The sequence below is a fragment of the Neodiprion pinetum genome, chromosome 6, assembly GCF_021155775.2.
Source record: "Neodiprion pinetum isolate iyNeoPine1 chromosome 6, iyNeoPine1.2, whole genome shotgun sequence".
Classification (NCBI taxonomy): domain Eukaryota; kingdom Metazoa; phylum Arthropoda; class Insecta; order Hymenoptera; family Diprionidae; genus Neodiprion; species Neodiprion pinetum.
In genome coordinates this window covers 4,195,600-4,217,997 of record NC_060237.1, presented here as the reverse complement: position 1 = coordinate 4,217,997, position 22,398 = coordinate 4,195,600, and the positions used below count along the sequence as shown (strand labels likewise).

General features: G+C 37.6%; 1 protein-coding gene across 9 annotated transcripts; it reads right to left on the bottom strand.

Annotated features, from left to right (window-relative positions):
* Positions 1 to 179: 179 nt before the first annotated feature.
* Rab3-GEF (Rab3 GDP-GTP exchange factor) lies at positions 180 to 22,158 on the bottom strand. 9 transcript variants are annotated; one of them, XM_046631243.2, is made up of 34 exons: positions 22,010 to 22,158; positions 18,573 to 18,802; positions 18,176 to 18,344; positions 17,348 to 17,510; positions 17,048 to 17,240; positions 16,808 to 16,965; positions 16,432 to 16,732; positions 16,000 to 16,329; positions 15,786 to 15,818; positions 15,515 to 15,636; positions 14,744 to 15,447; positions 14,396 to 14,643; positions 13,674 to 13,868; positions 12,487 to 12,843; positions 12,335 to 12,403; positions 12,048 to 12,248; positions 11,753 to 11,957; positions 11,577 to 11,669; positions 11,358 to 11,491; positions 11,068 to 11,226; positions 10,797 to 10,988; positions 10,585 to 10,690; positions 10,370 to 10,512; positions 9,454 to 9,600; positions 8,863 to 9,007; positions 8,668 to 8,797; positions 8,308 to 8,524; positions 7,913 to 8,185; positions 7,602 to 7,781; positions 5,546 to 5,554; positions 3,284 to 3,356; positions 3,061 to 3,107; positions 2,713 to 2,860; positions 2,397 to 2,538 (listed from the first exon to the last, which is right to left on the bottom strand). In XM_046631243.2, the coding sequence occupies exons 2-33, from the start codon at positions 18,666 to 18,668 to the stop codon at positions 2,729 to 2,731; spliced, it is 5,724 nt and encodes a 1,907-aa protein (XP_046487199.1). In that variant the 5' UTR covers positions 18,669 to 18,802; positions 22,010 to 22,158; the 3' UTR covers positions 2,397 to 2,538; positions 2,713 to 2,728. The 9 variants fall into 9 exon arrangements, with proteins under 9 accessions (XP_046487192.1, XP_046487191.1, XP_046487197.1 ...); XM_046631236.2 differs by lacking the exon at positions 2,713 to 2,860 and having other exon boundaries at positions 180 to 2,538; positions 21,904 to 22,157; XM_046631235.2 differs by lacking the exon at positions 2,713 to 2,860 and having other exon boundaries at positions 180 to 2,538; positions 22,010 to 22,157.
* Between the last annotated feature and the right edge of the window lie 240 nt (positions 22,159 to 22,398).

Here is a 22,398-nt window from a genome sequence, read left to right as displayed (position 1 = left end):
TTGTTTGGTGATATACAAGGACCAGCAATTCCCACGTTACGCAGTAGTTTCAGAATCGTTTGTTCGACATTGGCTGGTTATATAAATAAACCCATTTTTCGCTCGATGTCATATCTGCGCGATGAGCTTCATTCAATTTCTTGTGAAGTCTATACTTTTGAAAAACACTGACTGATCGGAATTGAAAGCACTCTGCACATTTCTACGCACTATCATAAAATATAGCACATTGTTATATTGCTTTTTCTGATGCTATTTTTTTTTTTTATCGAAATGCAGTATAAACTCCCCGCATTCGTAACTGACTCGCACCTATTTGCTCCTTTTCAATCCCCATATTTTCGGTCATCGATATCAATTAAAATTATTTCAAATGTTTGTACGATTATACTCGTTTCTCAGACATCAATAGATATCATATTTATGTGGTTCATGTAGAAGAAATCCACAAAATCTGTCCACAAAATTTAACTTTTTAGAGTTTAAAAGAAAACATTTCAAAATCATTTTTTCATCAAACGTAGGTTGTATAAACAACTTGAAAACATGTAATTAAATGACAAAATTTACCACATTGGACTGTTTTTAATATTTTCTTTCTGGACACAATTCGACTGACGACAAAACGAGTGGCTGTATGAATAATCTTGATCGTAATTCGTACTATTTTTACTCTGACCAATTATTGTTTTTTTGAAAGAGTCAATGGTATTTGCTTATGTTGATTGCCCAGGCAAAATAGTTCAATAGGCGTGAGTAAATTAATTGTCTTCGTTATTAAGGAAAAATGATTTTTCTCGGTATTAATTCAATGTTGAAAAATATTAAATGATCACAAACAGGAAATAACAGACTTGTATGTAGCCATAACTGTATTTATAGACTTGTACGCATTAACAAAGAATGACTGCATTTAAGTAGGAATTTATACTTTAAACAATCTGACATAAACTGAATGTAGATAACACTCTAAAGCATGTATTCAAAGTTGTTAACATGTATGTATAGAATATACATATAAATCACATCAGAATATTGATTACATATTTTTACAATTTCCCCAAAACATAGCTGAACGGGTGACGTAATCATGCGAGTGTTATTTATCTCATCAACAGACTGTTTAATTATTTCATCACTAATTCGCACAACAAAAAAAATCGATCAAAATATAAAACAATCATGCGCAATATTATAAAGTTCATCGATGAGATATTTGCAAAAAAGACAAATCGAATTTTCATGGTTAATCAAGTGTATCGTGTTTGTTGCAAGCAGCAACAAATATTGTCTGACGTGGCACTATAAGTGAATATCTTTGTATAGCACAGGTATACATAAAACTAATAATCGACGTGTGATATTCGTTTTTTTAGGATAATGCAATATTATATATATCTGGCAACAATAGTTATATTACATATTATGTTTGGTAAATAGTAAATTAACTCACCTAGATTCAAACTCGTAAAATATTGACCACAACTTTTACAAATCATATGGTAAAAATATAAATGTTGGTAAATATCTAAATTTCGTACAATATACATTTTCATGTTTCGCTTAACAAAGACTGTTATAACAAAGGAACAACTATATAATATCGTTTATCACTATTAAAAAAGTCCAGTAGTAAAATATACATCGTAATATTCATTGTAAATCATTACACTGCTCCCTCCCAAATTCTGTAAGTTGATTTCTATGACGTTCAATGTTTAATAAGTTTAGCACTACATTCCCAAATCAAGTTCATCACGAATCTAATGAAGCCCAGAAGCTTGCTTCACAAATTACTCGATACCTCCTACGTATAATTTGTTCGAATTGCATATCGTACATTATATTTATCTATACTCCATCTATTTTCTACTATTGAAAGGCATCCCAACAAATCGTAGCAAGTGTATTATGGCATTCACAGACTTTAATGGAATGACGGAAAAACATTAAGATAAAATTCTCAACATTCCTAAATAATTAATTCAAATACTAACCAAATTATGAACGTTATAAAAGTAATCACTTCGTAATGGGATGAGCTAAATCGCACTGCTGAACTGCCTCCTAATTATAATATTGAAATAGACTTGTGACTGAGTTATTCGTAATGATTCCAAGTATTGACTTTGCACTGTATGCAATTCAAAACAAAGTTCTCTCTTTTTTTTATTTCCTTTTTTTTTTTTTTATTTCTATTTGCGAATGAAAGAAGGACTAGATGATATTCTTGTACGAATTCTCCAAGGTATTTATAAAACGCGACGAATAACTTCCCTACTATACCCAAGGTAGGCAGGCGTAAGGGGCACAACTATCGTACTCATGCGTCAGTGGGAGAGAGTGTCTGCCTCTATGTCAGTGGTGACGTGGGGAACCCGCCTGCGATAATCCAGATCCATGCATCGCTTGCGCACCACTGCCTGTAGGCTGATGTAGATATTGCTGTTGTTGCTGCTGCTGTAACTGTTTACGATCTTCCATGCCAGCAGCAAGATACGAAAAGACACAGAGAACTGCATAGCAGATCTGATCTGCCTGAAAAGTAACGAACAATACATACTGCCGTTCGTCGATTAACAATTGCAAATTATTAAAGTGCAGTAGACAATGATACAACATATGAGTTAAAAATATGTGAGAAACTTAAGGAGGAGCATATTCTCGTTGGATAATAATCATAGTAGAGGATTAAAATAAAAAGAAACTTACACTTGGACTGATAAAATTAAACGTGTGTGTGAATTAAAGATTCATGCATTGATGTATCAGTTTTATCAAGAATCTGTGCCTCTGCAGATAGTTGAGCAGCGTGAGCAATCGAGAAGACTCTGTGTAAGCAGTGAGCTGTTTCGCCTGCCTGTATATGTGTAACAAAATTTTTTAATTACATTGAAAATAAATTCAAAATATATTATTTGTTCAAAAATAAGAAATAATATTTTTTAACCAAGATTTCAAATAATAGTCGGTTCGTTACATTACTACATGAGCTTTGAAAAATAGGTGATTCATGCATATGCGATCGTAATGCATATGGAGGAGTTTGATAATACTTACCAATTGTGACTTATATTTACGTTGAATTACTTGTCTAGTTTTAGGATCTGGAATAGAATAAAATATTCCGTTGCAATAATTATACACATACGCAGGTACGGATATTTTCATATCTCAATGGTGATTGAACCACTGACCGATGCCTCAAAGAAGGTGAAAGTAATTAAATGACGAAAATTGTGGCGTTATGAATAATATTTCATTATACGTATAAAAGACTTACTGAATTCTTCCAAAACGAAGATCCCACCCTTCTGTGTAAAGCACTTGCGGATATGATCGAGTCTTACAAAAAACTGCAATTAACACAATTTTTGTAAATTAGTGTCAAGTATAGTGCAATATTTCTAGTACTACCATGCAAATTCTAGGTACCACTCAACGGTGAGAAGTATATTGGATGAAATAAATTGCTGAGCAAATTATCTCTAATTTCTTATACTTGAATAGAATCATTGAAGTAATACGAGCATTCTTTCCATGATGAAATGTCTCAGTTTGATCAAAAAATAGAGCACAGACAAGTCCTAAACATTTTGCAATTACTAGACCATGTAACATTTATTAAATCCAATATGGTAGAAGCAGGATTGAAGAGTTAGCTGTGAATATTAAGGTTGATTTTAAATACATGCAAACATTTAAAGCGTGGCGAATGAGAGCAGTACAGAGCGATGCAATTAGTCAGCAGCGGTACGTAGCTTAACATGCATTATCCAAGCATCAACAGTAGCAATAGTATAGCAGCAACAGCAGGCAACTCTGGAGATGGCCTAAACTCATCTTACATTGTTGATTGCTTGGCATTGAGAGATTGCTAAATGTGCATTTATATCATCTAGTTTAGTGGTGGACAATGTCCCCGGTAACAATGCACAGTTACAGTTTAGTTGCAGTATAGTATTAAATGTATAGTATTTAATGTGTAGTTTGTATATATATATATACATATATATTTGTGTGGTAGTAACAATTGAAACTAGAAACATCATGTAGCAGTGCCATGCCATGAGTGTGAAATTGTAATGTATAGGTATAGTGTATGAGTGAAAGTCTGTTGGCTGGATAGTATATAAAAGTGATCGCTGAGTTAAGTTATAATATATATATATATATATATGTATATATATAAGGATGATAGCTCTAGGTAGCACCAATCCATTGCTCTACTAGGTGATGGGCGAAACGATGTGGTTATTGATATGGAGCAAGAAACGAGGATAGCGAGATGAATCTTAAGATTGGGTGACTGTAAGCACTCGGTGAAATTTTCATTTTTGCTGATATTTTTTCCCCATTACAAGTTGATTCTCAAGAGATTCGCATCTATAACATGTCAACACACTAAAGATTTATACGACACGAGGAGGAAATTTTTCACTCTTATTCGAATAATGCACATTTTGCAAAAATTGTAGGGCATACGAATGTATACACCATTTCATTCATTCTGCATATTTACATTTTTCCAAAACGTGTATATATTCGATAGATGTGTTCCGTGTTGAAAGTCGTGGATAAAAGATATAGTATACCGATGGCAATATTAAATAATCTACTCAAATGCATGTATTTACTTAATGCCAATACTATATTTGCTTTCAATTTATGTAGACGTGTGTTATTATTATTAATAATAATAATAATAATAATAATAATAATGATAATAATAATAATAATGAATACTTCTTCGTACAGTGTATACCACCAAGATATAGGTCCTTTATAATTGTCACGAAAGTGGGAAAAATTTTCATACTCATACAACTACGACATATAATGTTCCTAAGCCTTATTCGTTGTATAATATCAGCAGAAACATATGTTTCATCAATGTATGAGTAATGCAGTCCCCCAGTCTTAAGGGAATGAATTACGTCAAGTTCGGGATTAGTGAGGCACTACGGGTGTCACTACGTCTTGGTGCTATCGGGGCACACACTCTCTACGGCCGCACTCCGAAAGTCCAGTATTTATATTCATATTTTATAATAAGCTTTGACGGTAACATGTCTTTTTTTTTTATAATGAACAGCATCTCTAACACTCACTCTGCCTCTTCTAGTACCAGTATTGTGCACGGTTTCTGAGCTACATATAAATCTTACGCTACATAAGATATATGTACATATACACACATATATGTATATGTATACATACACAATGTATTTTATACGGATGTTTTGTAAAGACACTAAAAAAAGAAGAAAAAAAATATCCGCACGATAATGTTACTGGTACTAGGTGAGCTCTATGATATCGGACGGAACATATACCACAACTAACATCAATCGATCAATATGGTAGGAAAACAGTGAAGTAGACAGAGCAGATCAATTAGTTTAAATGCAATCTGAGAATAATATAACAGTGGAACACGACTAAAAGTAACGGTGAAATAAATAAGCATTTCCGGAACACGGCCAACATTGAATATATTAATCAATACTGAACTGGTAACAAACAATGAGTTTTTTGATAATACCTCGAAATCCTGTTTACCCAAGCCAGGGCAATGTCGACAGACAGGACAAGAACAGAAAACAGAAAACATAAAATTAAATTAAGTAATATGATATAATACAGTATACGCATTAGTATAACTTTTACTTTTTAACAGATCATTTGGTAAAATAATAGAATTGTGCGGTATATATTATATACAGCCGTTGCCTATTGTCATGGCCAATCTGTAATAGTGAGGTTTCATTGTTCAAGGACCATCTCAAAAGTTCCCTAAGCTGAGAAAAGTCTATCCTCTAGCGCCGTATGTGCGACGGGGCACCGAAGAGAACAGCCTAATAAGCCCTACCTACAACTATAATACCACCTATCTCGTAACATTCATCCCGTACATATTTATTCATGTCTGCGGGTTAAATATATATATATACATATATAAACACACATACATATGTGTGTGTGTGTGTGTGTATACATATATATGTATATTATGCATATACGTATATATAGACTTTTCTCGAACATGACCACGACAGAAAAAAGGTTGGTAGACTTATAGAAAGGTATAATATAGCATCCAACATTCAGTACAAATCATAATAGATGAGAATGTAGAGTATAATATGGACAAATGATATGTTGTCTTTTTTTTTCAAAATCCTTAATAATTATAATACAGATAAAAGAGACTGCAGCTGCACATCGAGCTCCATGCAAGAAAAACATTGAATAACGCTTAAACAAAACATATCCAACATAATACCAATAATAAATGAGAGCTGTAAATGTGACCTGGCAATAATATTTAGTAATTACCGTATCCTATATGCGTCATTGAATTTCTCATCAATCACTTTGTCAAGTGAAGGAAATCATATGTATAATATATGAACATAATTTTATATAATTGATAATAATGCAGATTGTGAGAGATTTGATTTAGTGCAAGTCATATCAAAATAATGTACTCTCCAATCTTAAAATACAATGCATATTTCTGCTCAGTATCCTGCTGTCTTTTATGCCCTCAAGACGATCGAACAATGAGCATGTAATATTCCACGGTATTGTATATCAAGGTTTTCAGATCCATAGGTAAGACTGAGAAGATACGTACAAATACAAATTAAGCAGATCGTGGTGGCTATAGCGATGGGAGATAATATTGAGTGGTCCTTGCATCAATGCAATCAACGAAAAACACAGAGAGAAAAGTCAATAATTAAAAGTATACAGACAGTAAAGAAGAGATAGGGCCACGACACGCTCCCTACTCTTCTGCCTCGGTCCAACAGTTATTCAATGTCAATCAGATAGAATTATCTCGAGCAATTCACTGTTTTTAAATATTGCATATGCGGGAAAAATTATTTAACGATGTACGTGTTACACTCGTACATAAATTAAAAACTGTTGCAAAGTAAACCACTTGATAATTTTACCTTATGCATTTTACAATTCCACAAATGCGTGAACATAGACCACGAAAAAGATGATGCAAGAGAGTCGTAAGAGTATTTTTGATCGACAGTGCGACGAGCTGGATGTTTTGACACAAATGTATGTCGTACAAATACTCAAGTATTAATATATACATATATAATTTTGTTTGATCTGTTTTCAATGATAAAAGGTCTAGTACTTGCGGTACGACCGTGTACAAATGTATACTGGAAAACTCATAGTTGATTTTATGTTCATCGCATCCATGTTATATATCAGTTTTGTTGAACCGAGGCAAGTTATACTGTCGAAACGTTGAAGTAGGCTTTCAATGTAATTGAGTTTGATTGTATGTATTGACTAGGTAAACTATGTTAACTGCTGAAATAAGTATTTTAATATTAGTTGGGGTAGAAAATCTGCTAAATAAACTGACGATATATACCTAAAGTGTAATTCAACGAATAGTAACTAGCTACAAGATTGAAATATTCAAAATCTTATTAAATATAATATTTTTGCATTACATGAATGGTTCAACAAAATGAAAATGATAAAAGGTACAAATTTGATGTATGTACGGAACTTGAATTTATCTCACACTGATACGTTAATTCAAGAGAAATAGATTGTACCTTGCTATTAGCGAAGAGTAGACCCACGCCCTCCATGCATACTTGGAGAAGGCCCCCCTCACCCGTGCGCATATCTTGCACTGGAAACTCACCACCTAATTCTACACCCGAACCAGCACCTCGACCTCGTTGTGCCGCTTTCTCCATTGCGTCTTTTATACAATAATATAGGTCTTTACACTGAAAAGAAAATAAAAATCATAACGTAAAGGTCATAGAGTATCAGTTAACGGTCGGTTTCCAAATAGGTATTTTTACCGCGATACCGTACGGTCTCCGAGTTTACCATAAATATCAGAGTAGATTCTTACCTTTTTAGTGTAATATTTATGCAGTTGAGTTTGCCCTCCATTTCGCCTCCAAAGACAGAGGACTTTATTCTTAGGACTATAAGTCATATTAACCAAGCGCTCGTACCACCAGCGCTCGACAATCACACCATTTACCGATCTGAGTACCAAACCATCGTGTCGTACTTCCAAAAAACGCAAATCACCTTCGGCATCGACACCAGCATGAACAGTAAATGATTGACGGTGCATTTGACGAGAAGTGAGAGGCTTTAGATCAATGTCATTGCCATGCTAAAAAATTACGACGAATTTGTGTAGTGGAGAATGTTATAACTGCGTATTGTAAACACATTTCAATAGCAAGAATATACTTATTGTAGTGAGTTTTCAAACGACGATTTAGGCATACTTACAAGATTGGTCATTTGATCCAATAGCTGATTAAGCTCTTGACTGTAAATGAGGCCGATGTGACTTTTTCCGAGCAATCTACGCACTTTACGCTTCAATTCTCCCTTATCAACATTGAGCATTACCAAAATAGCTGTCAGATTGTGAAGTAAAGTACATAATAATCTGTCCTCATCATGCTCCAGCCTCCTCCTCTCGCTTTCACTCAGACTCTTGTATCTACGAATACATAATGACTATGCAAATCTTTCTTACAATACTCTAGGCTCCGCGAATAGTTTGCATATGTTACTTAAATTAAAGATCGGTAAATGTATTCAAAAAGTATCATAACAATACGTGTAAACCGCAATTCGAAATACCTTTCCATCATTTCTCCTGGTCCCTGATCCATGCCCACCATATCACGCTCCTGAGAGACAGCATCAAGGAACGCATCCTCCCAAAACTGCATTTGATCCCAGAGAGAAGATCTTTCTTTGCCCAATAATCCTAAAAATGCAAAAATGCCGCACATAGTTTTTTTCAATTGCAAACTAGCTGATGAATAGAATTACCTTCGAAAAGATAAGTTCGAGCTGCTTCTGGACTCGGTGTTGTTACTGTCGGAACAAGACTTCCACCGTGATATCTAAATCCAGTGCTTAAAGACGACTTGCTGGACCAAACACTGGCAGTACGCTGTTTACCTTGGTGTGGAAACTGAAATACGAGCATTTATCAAGTTAATTTTACGGGATTTTGAATGTTAGATGCCAGGTATGCTGATTGAAGATTTTTTAGACATGATCATCTTTGAATTAAAATCGGTATGTGACACAATAAGAATTGAGCATTGTTCAGGAAAAGATGATGATACATTACATAGTAAAGAAGTACAAAATTTACCATATAATATATCGATGTGTAAAATAATGAAAACTATTCGTGAAGCGGTAGAATTTTCAAATATGTAAACATATTTTGTAATTTTCTACATGAATATGCATCATTAGAGTGGCTAAGCAAAGTGATCATGGTTCAAAGTCATCGTCAAGTTTGATATACCATGCTAAGCTCCATGCTATTTACGTTCAAGCATACATCAAGTCTGAAATGTACATGATATATTTGACTAAAAATGGATTATAATATACTGCACGACTCACATTGCCTTGCTCAACCTCACTATCAGAGACGGTACTGCGAAAAGAGGCCTGGTGTGCTTGCCGAAATGCTGGATTCGTGATAATGCTGCCTCCATCAGTCGAGAGGGCTTCGCTGCTTCCTGTACCGCCACCTGCACCACGCCCTCCCTACAAACACAGCGTGCACTGCCTGCAGTCCAGTTCATTCAAGACATTCGCAAGCTTTTTATAGTGCGACCAAGTAAGGATAAAATACTCATGGTAAAATGCTATAGAGAATATGTACACAAAAAGCTGAGCAGATACAAAAGTAAATTTCAAAAAAGATGGTGTGGTTTCTTTTTTCAAAAATCATCGAAACACACAAATATTGAAAGTTGTTAAACAGCGATGATATATCACAAATGACCAATCCGCTATGCATGACATTCGTTGACAGCAAAACTGTGTACTTGGTCACATTGAAGCTATGTTTAACATTCCATTACAGCAAACACTGTTTACTTGGTCACACTGTGGCTAACGTACAAGACTGACATCCATGATATATTGATTGTACGTGTCATGGCGTAGAATTAGATATTATAAATATATACATGTTTTCGATGTATTTTAGCTGTCCACATAGAAATTCAATTCGAATGCAATAACATATCTACATTATGAATATTCTCTCCTGAATTTATAATTTATCATCACAGGTCTGTTTCTAACAAAGGAGAAAAAAAAATTTGCCTGATCTGTAGAAAAATGCGAATTGAGTTACAGATGAGAAGTTTAGCTATCTCTGAAAGATAAAATTGAAACAGAAAAACACTATAAGGAAAGTGATTACGCGCATAGTGCACCATACGAGTCCAGCCAACACAGCATGCGTATACACATAAATATTATAAGTGGACTTTAGGACCAGTAAAAAAATTCAATCATGGAATACCTCTGAGTCAAATGACGTTAATCTGCTGAGTAATTTTCCTTTCTTCGAAAACATATCGAGAAACATTTCTGTGGTCGATTGATTTTCATCTCCACCTGCAGGTAATTGAGGATGTGACATTTCCAATCTGAGTTGTGGTAACTCTGAGACAAAAATTATACATTCAAGGTAATGTAAAGGGATCAATAAGATATGATCATCTAATCCCATCATACCTGAAGACTGTTGAAGGGATGATTTCCTAGATAAGTCTGACAAGTCAGGCTGCTTCGGTGATTGTGGGGACCTCAAATTTTCTTTACTACCAAACGGACTGGAAGTCTGTAGCAGCGTAGGTGAAAAAAAACGAACCACTTATTAGTGACTGTTACGTGCAAGGAATACGAGTGAAAAATTGGTCACAAATCATTTTCACTTGGATGCTTACCTGAGATATGAGAGAACTTTCAAATCCTCCCTCTGTTAGGTCTTTGCTCCAGTAGTGTGTATGTGCAATTTCCATCAGTTGGAATACAGATGCCATACCACCTGGTCCAAAATTGCTATAAGTATGTACCAGGCCGTGCACTACAGCTTGAAGGCACTTCAGCATCCCTTTATAAACTGGCCGTGAAACGCACTGCATAGAAAAATATGTGTTCCCTTATTTTGCTGGATACTGTACCATTGAAACTTTGAATTTACAAGAATATACATACAACGTCATCGATATGATCATCGGGACTTATTTTTCTCTCAAGACCCTTATTCAAATTAGTTACAACAAGATTGCGATAACTCTCATCTTCCATTAGTTTTTTCAACCTATTCAATTTGAGCCAGCCCACTCCTTCTCCAGCTAATGCCTGGTTTACAATCTGAAATATGCGTTATTTGTCTTTGAGTTACCAAAAACGAGACTATTTAGTAACATGGAGGAAGTTTTGCTAGTGTTGGTTATTCCTGCGCTTACAATTATTTTTATATTCATACAACTAATAATGCTCACATCTGTCAGGAATGCTTGATTATCGCTATTTGTACTCGATCGCTCTACATTTTGCATCCGTTGTAATTCCTCCTGACTGGGTTTGTTGGTTGAATGTTTTATCAACGACGATCTCTCGACCAGCCCTTTTCTACCTAAAAAATCCAATAGATTCCAATTGTATAACTTACTGTATTGTAAATACTTCAATTAAAAATATTCTCAGCATATTAGGCGTACCTTTAGGGAAGGGTCCAAATGTCTGAGATTTCTCTTTGGATTTTTGCGATTGAGGAAGAGGATTGGCGTTCCGATTAGAGTTATGCTTATTGCCTGCAGATAGTAGGAGTTTTTAAATAATTTACAATTCCCTATTGAATTTCTAACTGGATTCAGCATTTGCAAGTAGGACTCACCAAATAAATCACTAAACATACTGCTAGTTTGCGCAGCTATGCCATTCAGATCACTGCTTATATTGCTAAAAAAATCCCGGCCAATATCTCTTCTACCAGCACGAGAGTCAGACGCGACTAACTGGGTACTACTAGAGTCTCTTCGTTGAAGCGGACCAGGTGGTGGAGAAGTGTGCGGAGGTGATTGCTGGGAATCACTGAGTCCCTGGAAAATGTTGACAGACTTATGAAAATTAAAGATCACGGTGTAATTATTCTATGGACAACAAACACACTATTAGATATATAGCTTTACCTTGAGCAACCCTTTTTTGGTCGCAGCTTCTTTAGCACTTTTAGTTAAATCACCAAAAGTGCTCTTTCCCACATAGGTCAGATCATCAAAGGTATTTTTACTAACACCTGCAGCTGTTTTACTCGCTTCTAAGGCATTCTTTGATACTTCCTGAACTGACTTCGATGCTTCACCCATGGCTTTCTTCGTTTGCTGCGTAAGCTATGTTTGAAAATTATTATATCAATGCTTAAACTTTGATGATGGATCTTAATTTACTAAAAATTCTATCAAAAAATAGAGTTTACCTGTTCCAAAGGTGCAAATAAGCTTTCTTCGCCAGCTTCATTTATTTTTTCCCGCGCTTGATGCTTCAGCTAGTTCAAAAAAAATTATCGCTCTTATTACACAAATCTCGAATCAATTTGACAAAGAAAAACGATGTTTGACCGCTTAATACCTTGTCCATATGAGCGAGCAGTCCATCTTGACTACTCTGTCTTGTCGTCTCCCTAACTAAATCTTTAGCTTGTGAGGCAAATTGTTCAAATAACGACCCTTGCGACCCCTGTCTGATCACACCGGTTCCAGTACTATTTCCACTGTTTTGCCGAGGAACATTGCTGTTTCCACTATGATGACGCTGAACGCCATTACCAGTAGTCGCTTGACGAGGTAATGTAGGTGATCCATTGTTACTGCCACTACTTGGTTGTCTCGGAAGAAGAGGTCCAACCGCTGATCCAAAGCTCGATGTACGTGCCAGAACATTGCCTACACTTGGTTGGCGTTGCGGCCCTGGACTGAGTGGCGGAACCTTAAAGTGCAAAGAAAGTTTGTATTATCCACCGAAACGTGATGACTATTTACAGTGAACAGATTGTAAACTTTAATTCTAAACATTGGTAAATAGTACATTCAGATCTTGTACTGACAAAAAATTGACTGAAAACTTTAGTATGGTACCTTCGCCACTTAGGAATGTATAAATAATTGTATTGAGAACTGTTGTCCGATATGTAAGGACAATTGTTTATTTGTGTACATACATACACAGTGCGGATAGAACAACTAGAAATACGTCGACAAGAAAGAATATTTGCGTTCAAGTCAAGTTTTGGCAAATGGCATGAGATTGTGACGAGAAAACATCAAATCCATTAAGCAATGAGGAAAATATGATGTATTTGCATATCGAAGCTGTAATATTCAATAATTTTCAGCCCTGGTAAATCTTACAGTTTCAGTGACGAAAAAAAAAAAAACATTTTTTTTAAATCAGAGCACACGCATATAATTTAAACTTTAGATACGTTGTAGTAATTTCTTAATCACATATTGACACACATACCGATTTTACTCGAACGCGTTACTGTACTTAAAAGCTCATCGACGATATCGCTTATAATTTGAAGTATTTTAGTAGCATGGTTTAGTGCTGTGCGATGAATCGATTAATCGAAAAACTCAATCAATCAATTATTCTAATCATCGAAGCTACCGATTAATCGCCCAGCACCAGTATGCTTATCAAAGGTGTCATGCATCAGCTATATACACATATTTAGCATAGCAATAAGCAAATTTAAGCTTCAGCAAATGATTGTGTGGAGAAAAAGAATGAGGTGAGCATGAGAACTGACTCACTGGGGTGACAGATCTATTGAGGCGTGAGGTCCGGTGAGGAGTGGTAGGGCGCTCTGTATCACTGGGTGATGGGGTCACTAAAGACCCCGCACCACTTCCAAACTGGCCTACTGTACTTTGTGCACTCAGGATTGTGCGTGGCGTGGCTGTTGTCGATGCTGAGTCTGATTCAAAGCTACCTCCCTCCTCTTTATCCTATGATTTCATATTCAATTCCTCTATTAGCAACGATAATTATACTTGTAGAAGAGATTCTCAACTTCAGAGTGGTTTATGAATTTTTTGTTCTTTTTGGAGGTAGCGTTTATGTATATGTAATGGCGTTTTAATGAGGTGCATTGAGTGCTGATATCTATTAAGCCAACTAAAGGCACATTGCACCAATGTTTTTAAAGCTCAATTCTCATCTGGTTCTTGAAACTAGTCTACAATTTATCATTTTATCGGCAATTTGGAGAAGACGAAAAAAACGTGATACTTCAGAGTGGTTGGGTGCCAATTTCTGTTGTTGTACCTTTCTAAAACGTCCTATCCGTACAAACGATTGATCACTTATTGCGGGTACATTATTATGGAACATCAATGTAATTAGGTAGGCAACAGAAGTTGGCAAATACCCATTCAGTTCCATACCTGAATCAAGTTAAGCAAAAGCCATCTATAGCCTAAGAGATCACTTTTCATGTATATAGTAAGTACTCGATATTATGCATAATTCTTACATTATCACTTTTAGCTGCTTGCGAACCCTCTTGAATCCTTGGATTTAATTCAAGCTCGGAATCCCTGTTGAAACTGGGACTGCTTAGATCACTGTGACTGGATGACGTACTTAGTGGACTTCCAGGTCTGGTAGGGGGATCGTCGTCAGCGCCAGGATATTGTAAAGAACTAGGGGGATTGTAGACATTCTTTGGATCAACCGAAAGAGACATAGGTTGCGGCTGCGTTGCTTGAGGGCAATGGTAGCCTGAAATTTGGAAAAACGGTACGAGTACGGATGAATAAACGTCTTAAATTTCTCAGCCAAGCGAGAAATTTCGTGTACTGGGAAAAAGATTTCAACTCACTGGGTGAAAGATCGGAAGATACCATTTCCGATACAAAATCGCTAAGCGAAGAGTAAGACGAACTGGTACTATCAGCTCCCTCGGAGTCAGATCCACTTTCATCCGTTGGCTGATTTTCAAGTTGTTGTAAAGTTCTCATTGCTGCAGCCAGGGAACCGTTCGAATCCCAAACGGGAAAATATATTGGCTCTAAGCTGGGAGCGTACCAACGCGGTTTGTCGCCAATTTGAGTAGGGTCGAATACACCTGTGTGTACTCTCAGGAAAGCCACATTACTTGGAGTGAGCGACCACTCTGCTAAGAATTCGACTGCTTGCGTCCTTGCAAATTTATTCAAAAAACTGCTGGTTCTCGGTCTTGATCTCAGGAACGAATTGATTTGAAAGGCTACTACCGGCCTTGGATAGAGTCTCAATGTTCTCGTGTGTTCGCTGAAGTTTGCCAACAAGTTTTGAGAGTTGAAAAAGCGGACCATAGCAACACGAGTCGCCACATCAACGGAATCAACGTCGTTTCCGTAGATAAATGGATTAAAGCCAGGTGACGGTTGAGAGGTTTGTTTTTGGGTCGAAGTTGGACTCATTGAAGGTGTTAATGACGTGTGATGTGGACTGGACGTGGATGGCGTTCCAGGGGAATTTGCAGCACTATGTTGACTGTGCATACTGTAGTCCATGCTGGGACGGTGTCGAGCGGAAGAAACACTGCAACATTAAATAATTAATTAGCGATATCTGTTATTTGACTGCATTTCGGTATAAATCAACACACCTTAAAGTTGAGTGATGCGACGCGGAGCTTTCTCTTCTACTAGGCGACTGCATCAAAGGTTGTGGTGACGCATGCTGTGGGGAAGGCTGCTGTGGTTGCGGGGTTACCAAGCTACCCATTGCCTGAACAATAAATAGCATCTAAATCTTTTTCATAGATTCTAAATAAGAAATTGAGTTGGTAATTCACATTCAAAGAGTCGTGTTAGTTATTTGAATTCGATCAATTACATGCTTCATGCATAAAAAGACAGTATATAGAGAGTATTTACACCAGCTCCAACTTGGTCCATGAGTTGCATTGCCTTCAGAAACACACGGTGCAGCAGAAAAGTTGAAAAATTCATACAGAATTAGTGCCGCCAGATAGAAACAAAGATTTGATACACATTAAAGGCAGATAGTCGTGACGAAGAAATAAATTGCTTTTCATTTTGTCAACTTTGACGAAATCTTAACGTGTGCAGTTTAGTTGTTTCTGCTAACCTGTTTCAGATGATTCTTTAAAATAGTACCCTCCGGTTCAGGCAGCGGTGGTAATGTATCACCAAAGCCACTAGGTGGTGTAATTTTATTGCTGTCTAAATCGACGAGCCAAATATCATCGGGCATTCTGAAGTTCTTTTTATATAGTAAGAAAGTTGCTGGAATTCCAATAACAAATGGGGTGGGAGCCAGCAGCAGTTGCTCTGCACAGCTCATACATGTCGGAAGCAGTGGGATTGCAGGAAACATATATTCCAGTGGATAGATCATGGTAACAAATGCCATAACTGACATTGACAAGGCGTTATAATCTCGGGATTGCAGCACAAGCTGAAAAATAATGAATAATTGTCGCTCAATAATAGCAGCAGAAAATGGAATAAACGAAAATTATTAAGTACAAGACATTCATAATAGATCTGTTATAATCACCTTATGTTCAAGCAAAATGAGCGTCAGAACTTTCAAACATATGTCGACACCTAATAATTCCAAGGGAAGATGAAGCGGAAAGTCGACCAATGAAAATCTGGTGTGATCAGGTAGAGCAAAGCAGAGCGGCGGTTGTAACGACGGAGAGAGTATTTCAACTTCTACTCTAGTCTTTCCAGGAACGGGAACAGGGGCACTTAGTAGTCGCAGAATCCACGTTTCGATTTCTCTGACATCGTGAAGTACAATTGACGGAGTGCCGTCAAGAGCCTGACTTGTTAGCGCGCTCCATACCGTGTCTCTGCGGGTGATGTGAAATTTGCATGTTTCACATTGAATAAATAAAAAAAGTAAAATGCATTTTGCCCAATCATACCTGTTAACTTGTCTCGAGGCTCCCACCCTCCTCGGGGAAGAACTCTCGTTGCAGGCGTCGATGATTTTTTTCAGAACAAACAAGCATTCTCGAAATATTGAGAAAAATGGATGATGAGAGATTATGCAGAGCGATGTCAAAGAATGATTCCTCACACGCTGAAAGAAGATATAGAAAATGTCAACTCCCAACATTTGCTTGGGCACACTTCCACTCTGTCTTCCGATGTCGCAGACCCACCTGACGTTTTCGCGAAGCTCTTGGAGAAGGAGAATGACTACCTCCACTTTCGCTGTCTCCGCTCGGTGCTGTGACACCGAGTCTTGGGGCATGAGGTGCATGTGGTGTGTCCGAGTCTCTCCTGCTTGGACAGTCCCTTTCAGAGTCACTTGGTCCTACCGCACTGCTCCTATAGTCGCTATAAAGAACAGCTCTAGACATACAGTCGCATAGTCATCGAATAAAAAACATTATTTTACACCACGTATACATGCAATATACTTTGCGTGGTATTGTATAATAAATGAAATGCCACTGCACCTAGAAAATGCTGAGTCCGAACTTTTCTCCATGCTTTTTCTCCAGCTTTCACGACGAAAAGTTGTACTGTGCCTATCCCTCCTGCCTGTCACCCCTCCGCCCATACTTCCGCCGCGTTCTATGGGTCGGTAAAAATTCACACATATTCCGTAACGTGTTTTTCCTGTGGGAACACAATCATGGTCATTTATTCGTAACTTTTATAAATATTAAAATATATCACTATCTTTAATGTACGATCAATGCATTATAGATTGAATCAGTTACAGATGTTATGGAAATGGCAATAAGATTCGGAAAGAGCCTCCAAGCTAGATGGGTGGATGTGAGCACGCGTGTCGTCTTTTGGCGTCAATGCTCTCAGTAGTCGAAAAAAGATTGAAACATGTTTTAAACGGATTCATTACGACGATCTCCCTATTCGAATTTCACGAGAAAGCTGATTCAATGAACCGAAAATGAATTCGAATTAATTGTTTCATTGTTTTGAATGTAGAAAATAAGGTGAAATATACCAGATGAATTCAAATTTGTACACAATAATCGAACAACAATGAATATAGACAGAATCGTCTATTACAGATTGGATGAAATTGAAATTGCGGTAGAAGTCAAATGTAAAAAAATTCAAAGGAATCAAACAGCATACGCATGATTTGAAAACGATAAAACGATAAATTTGGATTGACTTGTGCATTATGCATTCTGTTTTCTTGTGAAATTCGGATTGGGCAAGCGCCAGATCAAATCTGTTTCAATGGTTTCTCGATTACTGATGTGAGTCATGCGTATGGGTTTTCATTTCATCTGAATGTAGCGAATACTGACCAGAATCCTTGTCAGTAAGTGTGAAGGTGAAGGAAGTAGCTTCTCGCAGGACTGTGCGTTTAGGTCCTACGCTACTACAGCCCTCGGGTTGGCAAAAGTAAACCATGTCAAGGGGTAGTGGAAAATCCTTGTGATCTTCCACAGGATATCTCCGTAGTAGCTCTGGTACCTGAAGTCGTAAATATCGATAGAATTGAGGGAGGACCGTGATAATTTCATTGCCAAATTGTCAAACTTCCTTATTAGAATCCATCTTAATTTCTCTATACAATTTCGTTGTACGAAAAAATTTATAAAATCCATGGGAACTCGGGTTAGATTTTTATGAAAGCATTTATAAGAAATTTTTAATACGTAAGATGTAATCCAAGCGATGGAGCAGAACTATTTATGTTACCTGAACGGGCTGTCGAGAAGCCGATGGAGGTCTTGCCCCCACAATGGCCAGGTAATCAACCAGGCGAGGGCACAGAAATTTCTTTTGTATATCCATTTCTGTGTATGTAGAAAGCGTTGTCACCGACGTATGAAAGTGGTGAACGTCATTCGAGCTTTGTGGTTTAAGTCAAGCTTGTCTCTTAATCGAACCCTCATTATGTCATTTTACCGTAAAAATCCCTGTAACGCCTGAAAAATATTCAATGTTTTATTGCACCAAACGTTTAATAAAAATGGCATTGTAATATAATTCTTATTCAAAAATGCAATCTCACAATTAGATATTATAATATATTTTCAAAACGCGCAATAGAAGTTGAATTTATCCCCATCGTCGCAATTTTCCGAATCCCTTTCGAGAATTACTTAATTCGTTAGTATTATTTGTGCATTTCACGCGATGACGAGACGTCGTTCAGCGAAAAAAAAACTCCTGTTAAGAGATTTCGTTCTATTCAACTCTACATCCAGTTTTATACGTGAGTTGGAGGCGCGGTTGAACAGTTCTACTCTTCATTGAACGCAAAATCGATGGAACGAACGTAATCCTCCACGAACCACCCCACCTACGTGGCCTCCGATATTCTGCGTCTGCGTCCACGGAATTCGCGACTAAAAAATATGTGCCTACCCTACGTTATGATTATTATATCTGCTTGAGTATAAAAAAAATTCGACTGTCTCTTAATTGTACATTTATAGATAAAACGATCGCATCATTTATATTTCGACACTTGCTTCTTCGTCGCGAGAGTATACGAATTAAGAAAATTGTCATTTTCATTTTCATTTCAAAAAATTATCCTATCTTTCCGTGTGCCAAAAATGAATTAAATCGAGAAATAAATATCATGGCTAGCATTCAAAGATTCCGATTGAGAGATTACGTATCCGCGTCCGGAGGTAATCGATTTGCAGGAGACAATCATACGATAATTAACAAAATAATAGGCTAGTTATTAATACGTATATGTAAAAGTTTCCCTACTGCAATATAGTCAGTGATCACGTAACGTGAATTGCGGGATGTTGATATTACGTATATGTGTAAACGAAATCGCGCTAATCTTGTTCACCCTTCGACATCTAAGAATAGTAATTACGATTTTCATTGCGTAGCAATGATTAGATAATTATACAATTATTTTTTTCCCTGAAGCAAAGCTCGCCGGTTCAATAAAATTCAATAAAATGACGTTTGTCAGCGGTGAGGAAATATAATTTTGAAACAAAGTATATGACCACCACTCTATCAATCGTCTAGTTAGTTTCTGTCGCTGCTAAAAGTGATAAGCTTATAACTTTACGAATGTATTAAAAAATTATATATTCGTACAATATTTTTTTTTATGCATGTTCTCGTAAGGAGTTGCAAGGTTTACAATTAAATACTCCGAAGTCAAATTTTTCCCATTTAGCAATGTATCAAAACGGGGGCAAGTTTCGTACCCTTTTCGGAATATCTCGTGGCGAAACGGGTCGGGGTTCTAAAAGGGCTGCAGGGGAGAGCGGAGAATGCGGAATAAATGGACGGGGAGGGGCGGAAGGGCCAAGGCCACGGTATCCAGCTAGCCGCCTGAAAATTCGGCTGAATCTCAGAGGGGTTGCTGCAAGTTACCGAATCCCGGGAATGGGTCTCGATTCCCCTTCTCCCGTTAACGATCCGAGGGCACTTAACAGGGTCAGACGGACTTCACCGCTGACGCGAAACTCTGACAATGAGTGCAAACTCGCGAGTTAGGAAAGCTGAACTGAACTGAATCAACTCGTTTTTAAATCCGTAATTTCAGTGAGCTTTGAATTTTGTTGCCGGTTCATTCCCGGCGATTCTGTGGCGCGAAAACGATCAGCGACTTCATATTTAAACATGGCTAATTTTCCCATTTATTAGATGCTTTCAACGCGAGTGGAAAAAGCTCAACCGCCATGTCTGGTCGGCCGCTAAAGCGGACCGTTCGATTCCTACACTATTTTACTACTTATTCCTAGCGCAGGCACTCAACGATCGGCGACGCCGCAAGAGGGTGATTTACTCGATGGAATATCCCATTATATTGCGGAAAACGAAAGATTAACGTTGCGAACTGTGATTAGTATTTTGACGAATTAATGAAAGTTAAGGCTGGATCCATACGACCAAAATGGTAATCAATATTCGCATGACAGATACGTCGTTAGTTTCGTGTAAAGATTGCTTTGGGTTGTCGATTTGTTTGCACGAATTGATCGAAACTCAACTGGCTTCAAACCTCATTGTACGAAGGATTCATTTGTATCTTCATTCAGTGGAAGTCTACAAAGTGTTTCCCCTTTTGTCACGTGGACGAGCAATTAGTTGGACGGAATATGAATCGTTCTGTTTTTGGTCGGTTTTCCCAACCCCCAGAGCCCCTTTTGACCTCTATTCTCCTCTAGCGCTGGGTATGATCTTGAGACATTAAAGGTGATCTTGACCTGAATTTATGATTCTATTAGCATCGCTCGGAGTGATATGCCGATGTGGGTCAATATCAGGCTTTCCATTAGCAACCCCTGTCAGGGGGTTGATGCAAGAGTTTTAAATAATATTCTCTATAAACTGCGCCAGAATTTCCTGTTTCTAAAATGCTCAACGTGATATCGATTCACAGCGCCAACATATCATTTATACAATCGTTTGGAAAACCTTGGATATTGTGAGTTGATGGGTAAAATAGTCATAGAAGAAAATCACATGTGTATCAATAACCGACGCGTAGCAAAAATCGTAAACCCCTTGATACATATGTTTTTTCACGAAGATCGATTACTCGCAACTACAAATGCATGGATAAAACAAATTGACCCAATTTAACGAAGGCTGGACGCCGCTGCTCATCTCGCGATGTTACGTATAACATATAATTGGCACCTGTGCATACCAAATGTATGTAAACACACGATACGGCGCTAATACATATACATATCCATACGACTGCACGCGTGTGGATGTGTTATACGTTATGGAAAGACGGATTATCGTTATCAGCGGGGATGCCGAACTATATAGCACAAAATGCACAATACGCAGGAGTGCATAAATTACAATAAGCTGTTGTTATAGAAATGGTAAGACTGTACGTAAATGTACGTAGGCGTATCAGGAGAAAATTATTTATACGTAACGGTAGAGATTACAGCTACATAAGTTTCAGGATCTTGACAAATGTCGGTTGATTACAACAACGTCACCGTCGACCACATTTGATAAGAAAACATCAAAGAAACCATACGCCGAGGGTATAAAATATTACGCGAAAAATTTTCAATACCGTTCCGTCCCTATCAGCGGCAGCTTCATCCCTCGAGGAAAGACCAATATCCGTAATTGTTCCTGCGGGAATTAAGTGGACAATTAATTGATCGATGCGAACTTACGACAAGTTTGCAGAAACGGTCGGGTATAACGAACATGGCGGGTCACTCTCTCGTCGTCCGCAGCTGCGTAGACGTGACCATGCCGCTCGGTGGCTCGGGCAATACTGAGCAACACTGAAACCGAACGAGCACCTACAGGCTACGACGGCGCGTGGAAAACGTTCGCTGTTTTCCTCCCGCTTAGGCAGCCGCGGTAACCGCTCCTCGGGCCGTCCTCCTCCTCCTTCTCGCGCCCCACGTTCGTCGCTCGAGAACCTGGCCGGATCAATACCTGGGCGAAAAGCAAAAATGAGAGCAAGAGGAATAGCCGGAGCAGCTTTCGGAGGAGTCGGAGGGAAGATAGAGGAGAGCGGATTGATATACCCCCGTAACTATAGCTATACAGCTCC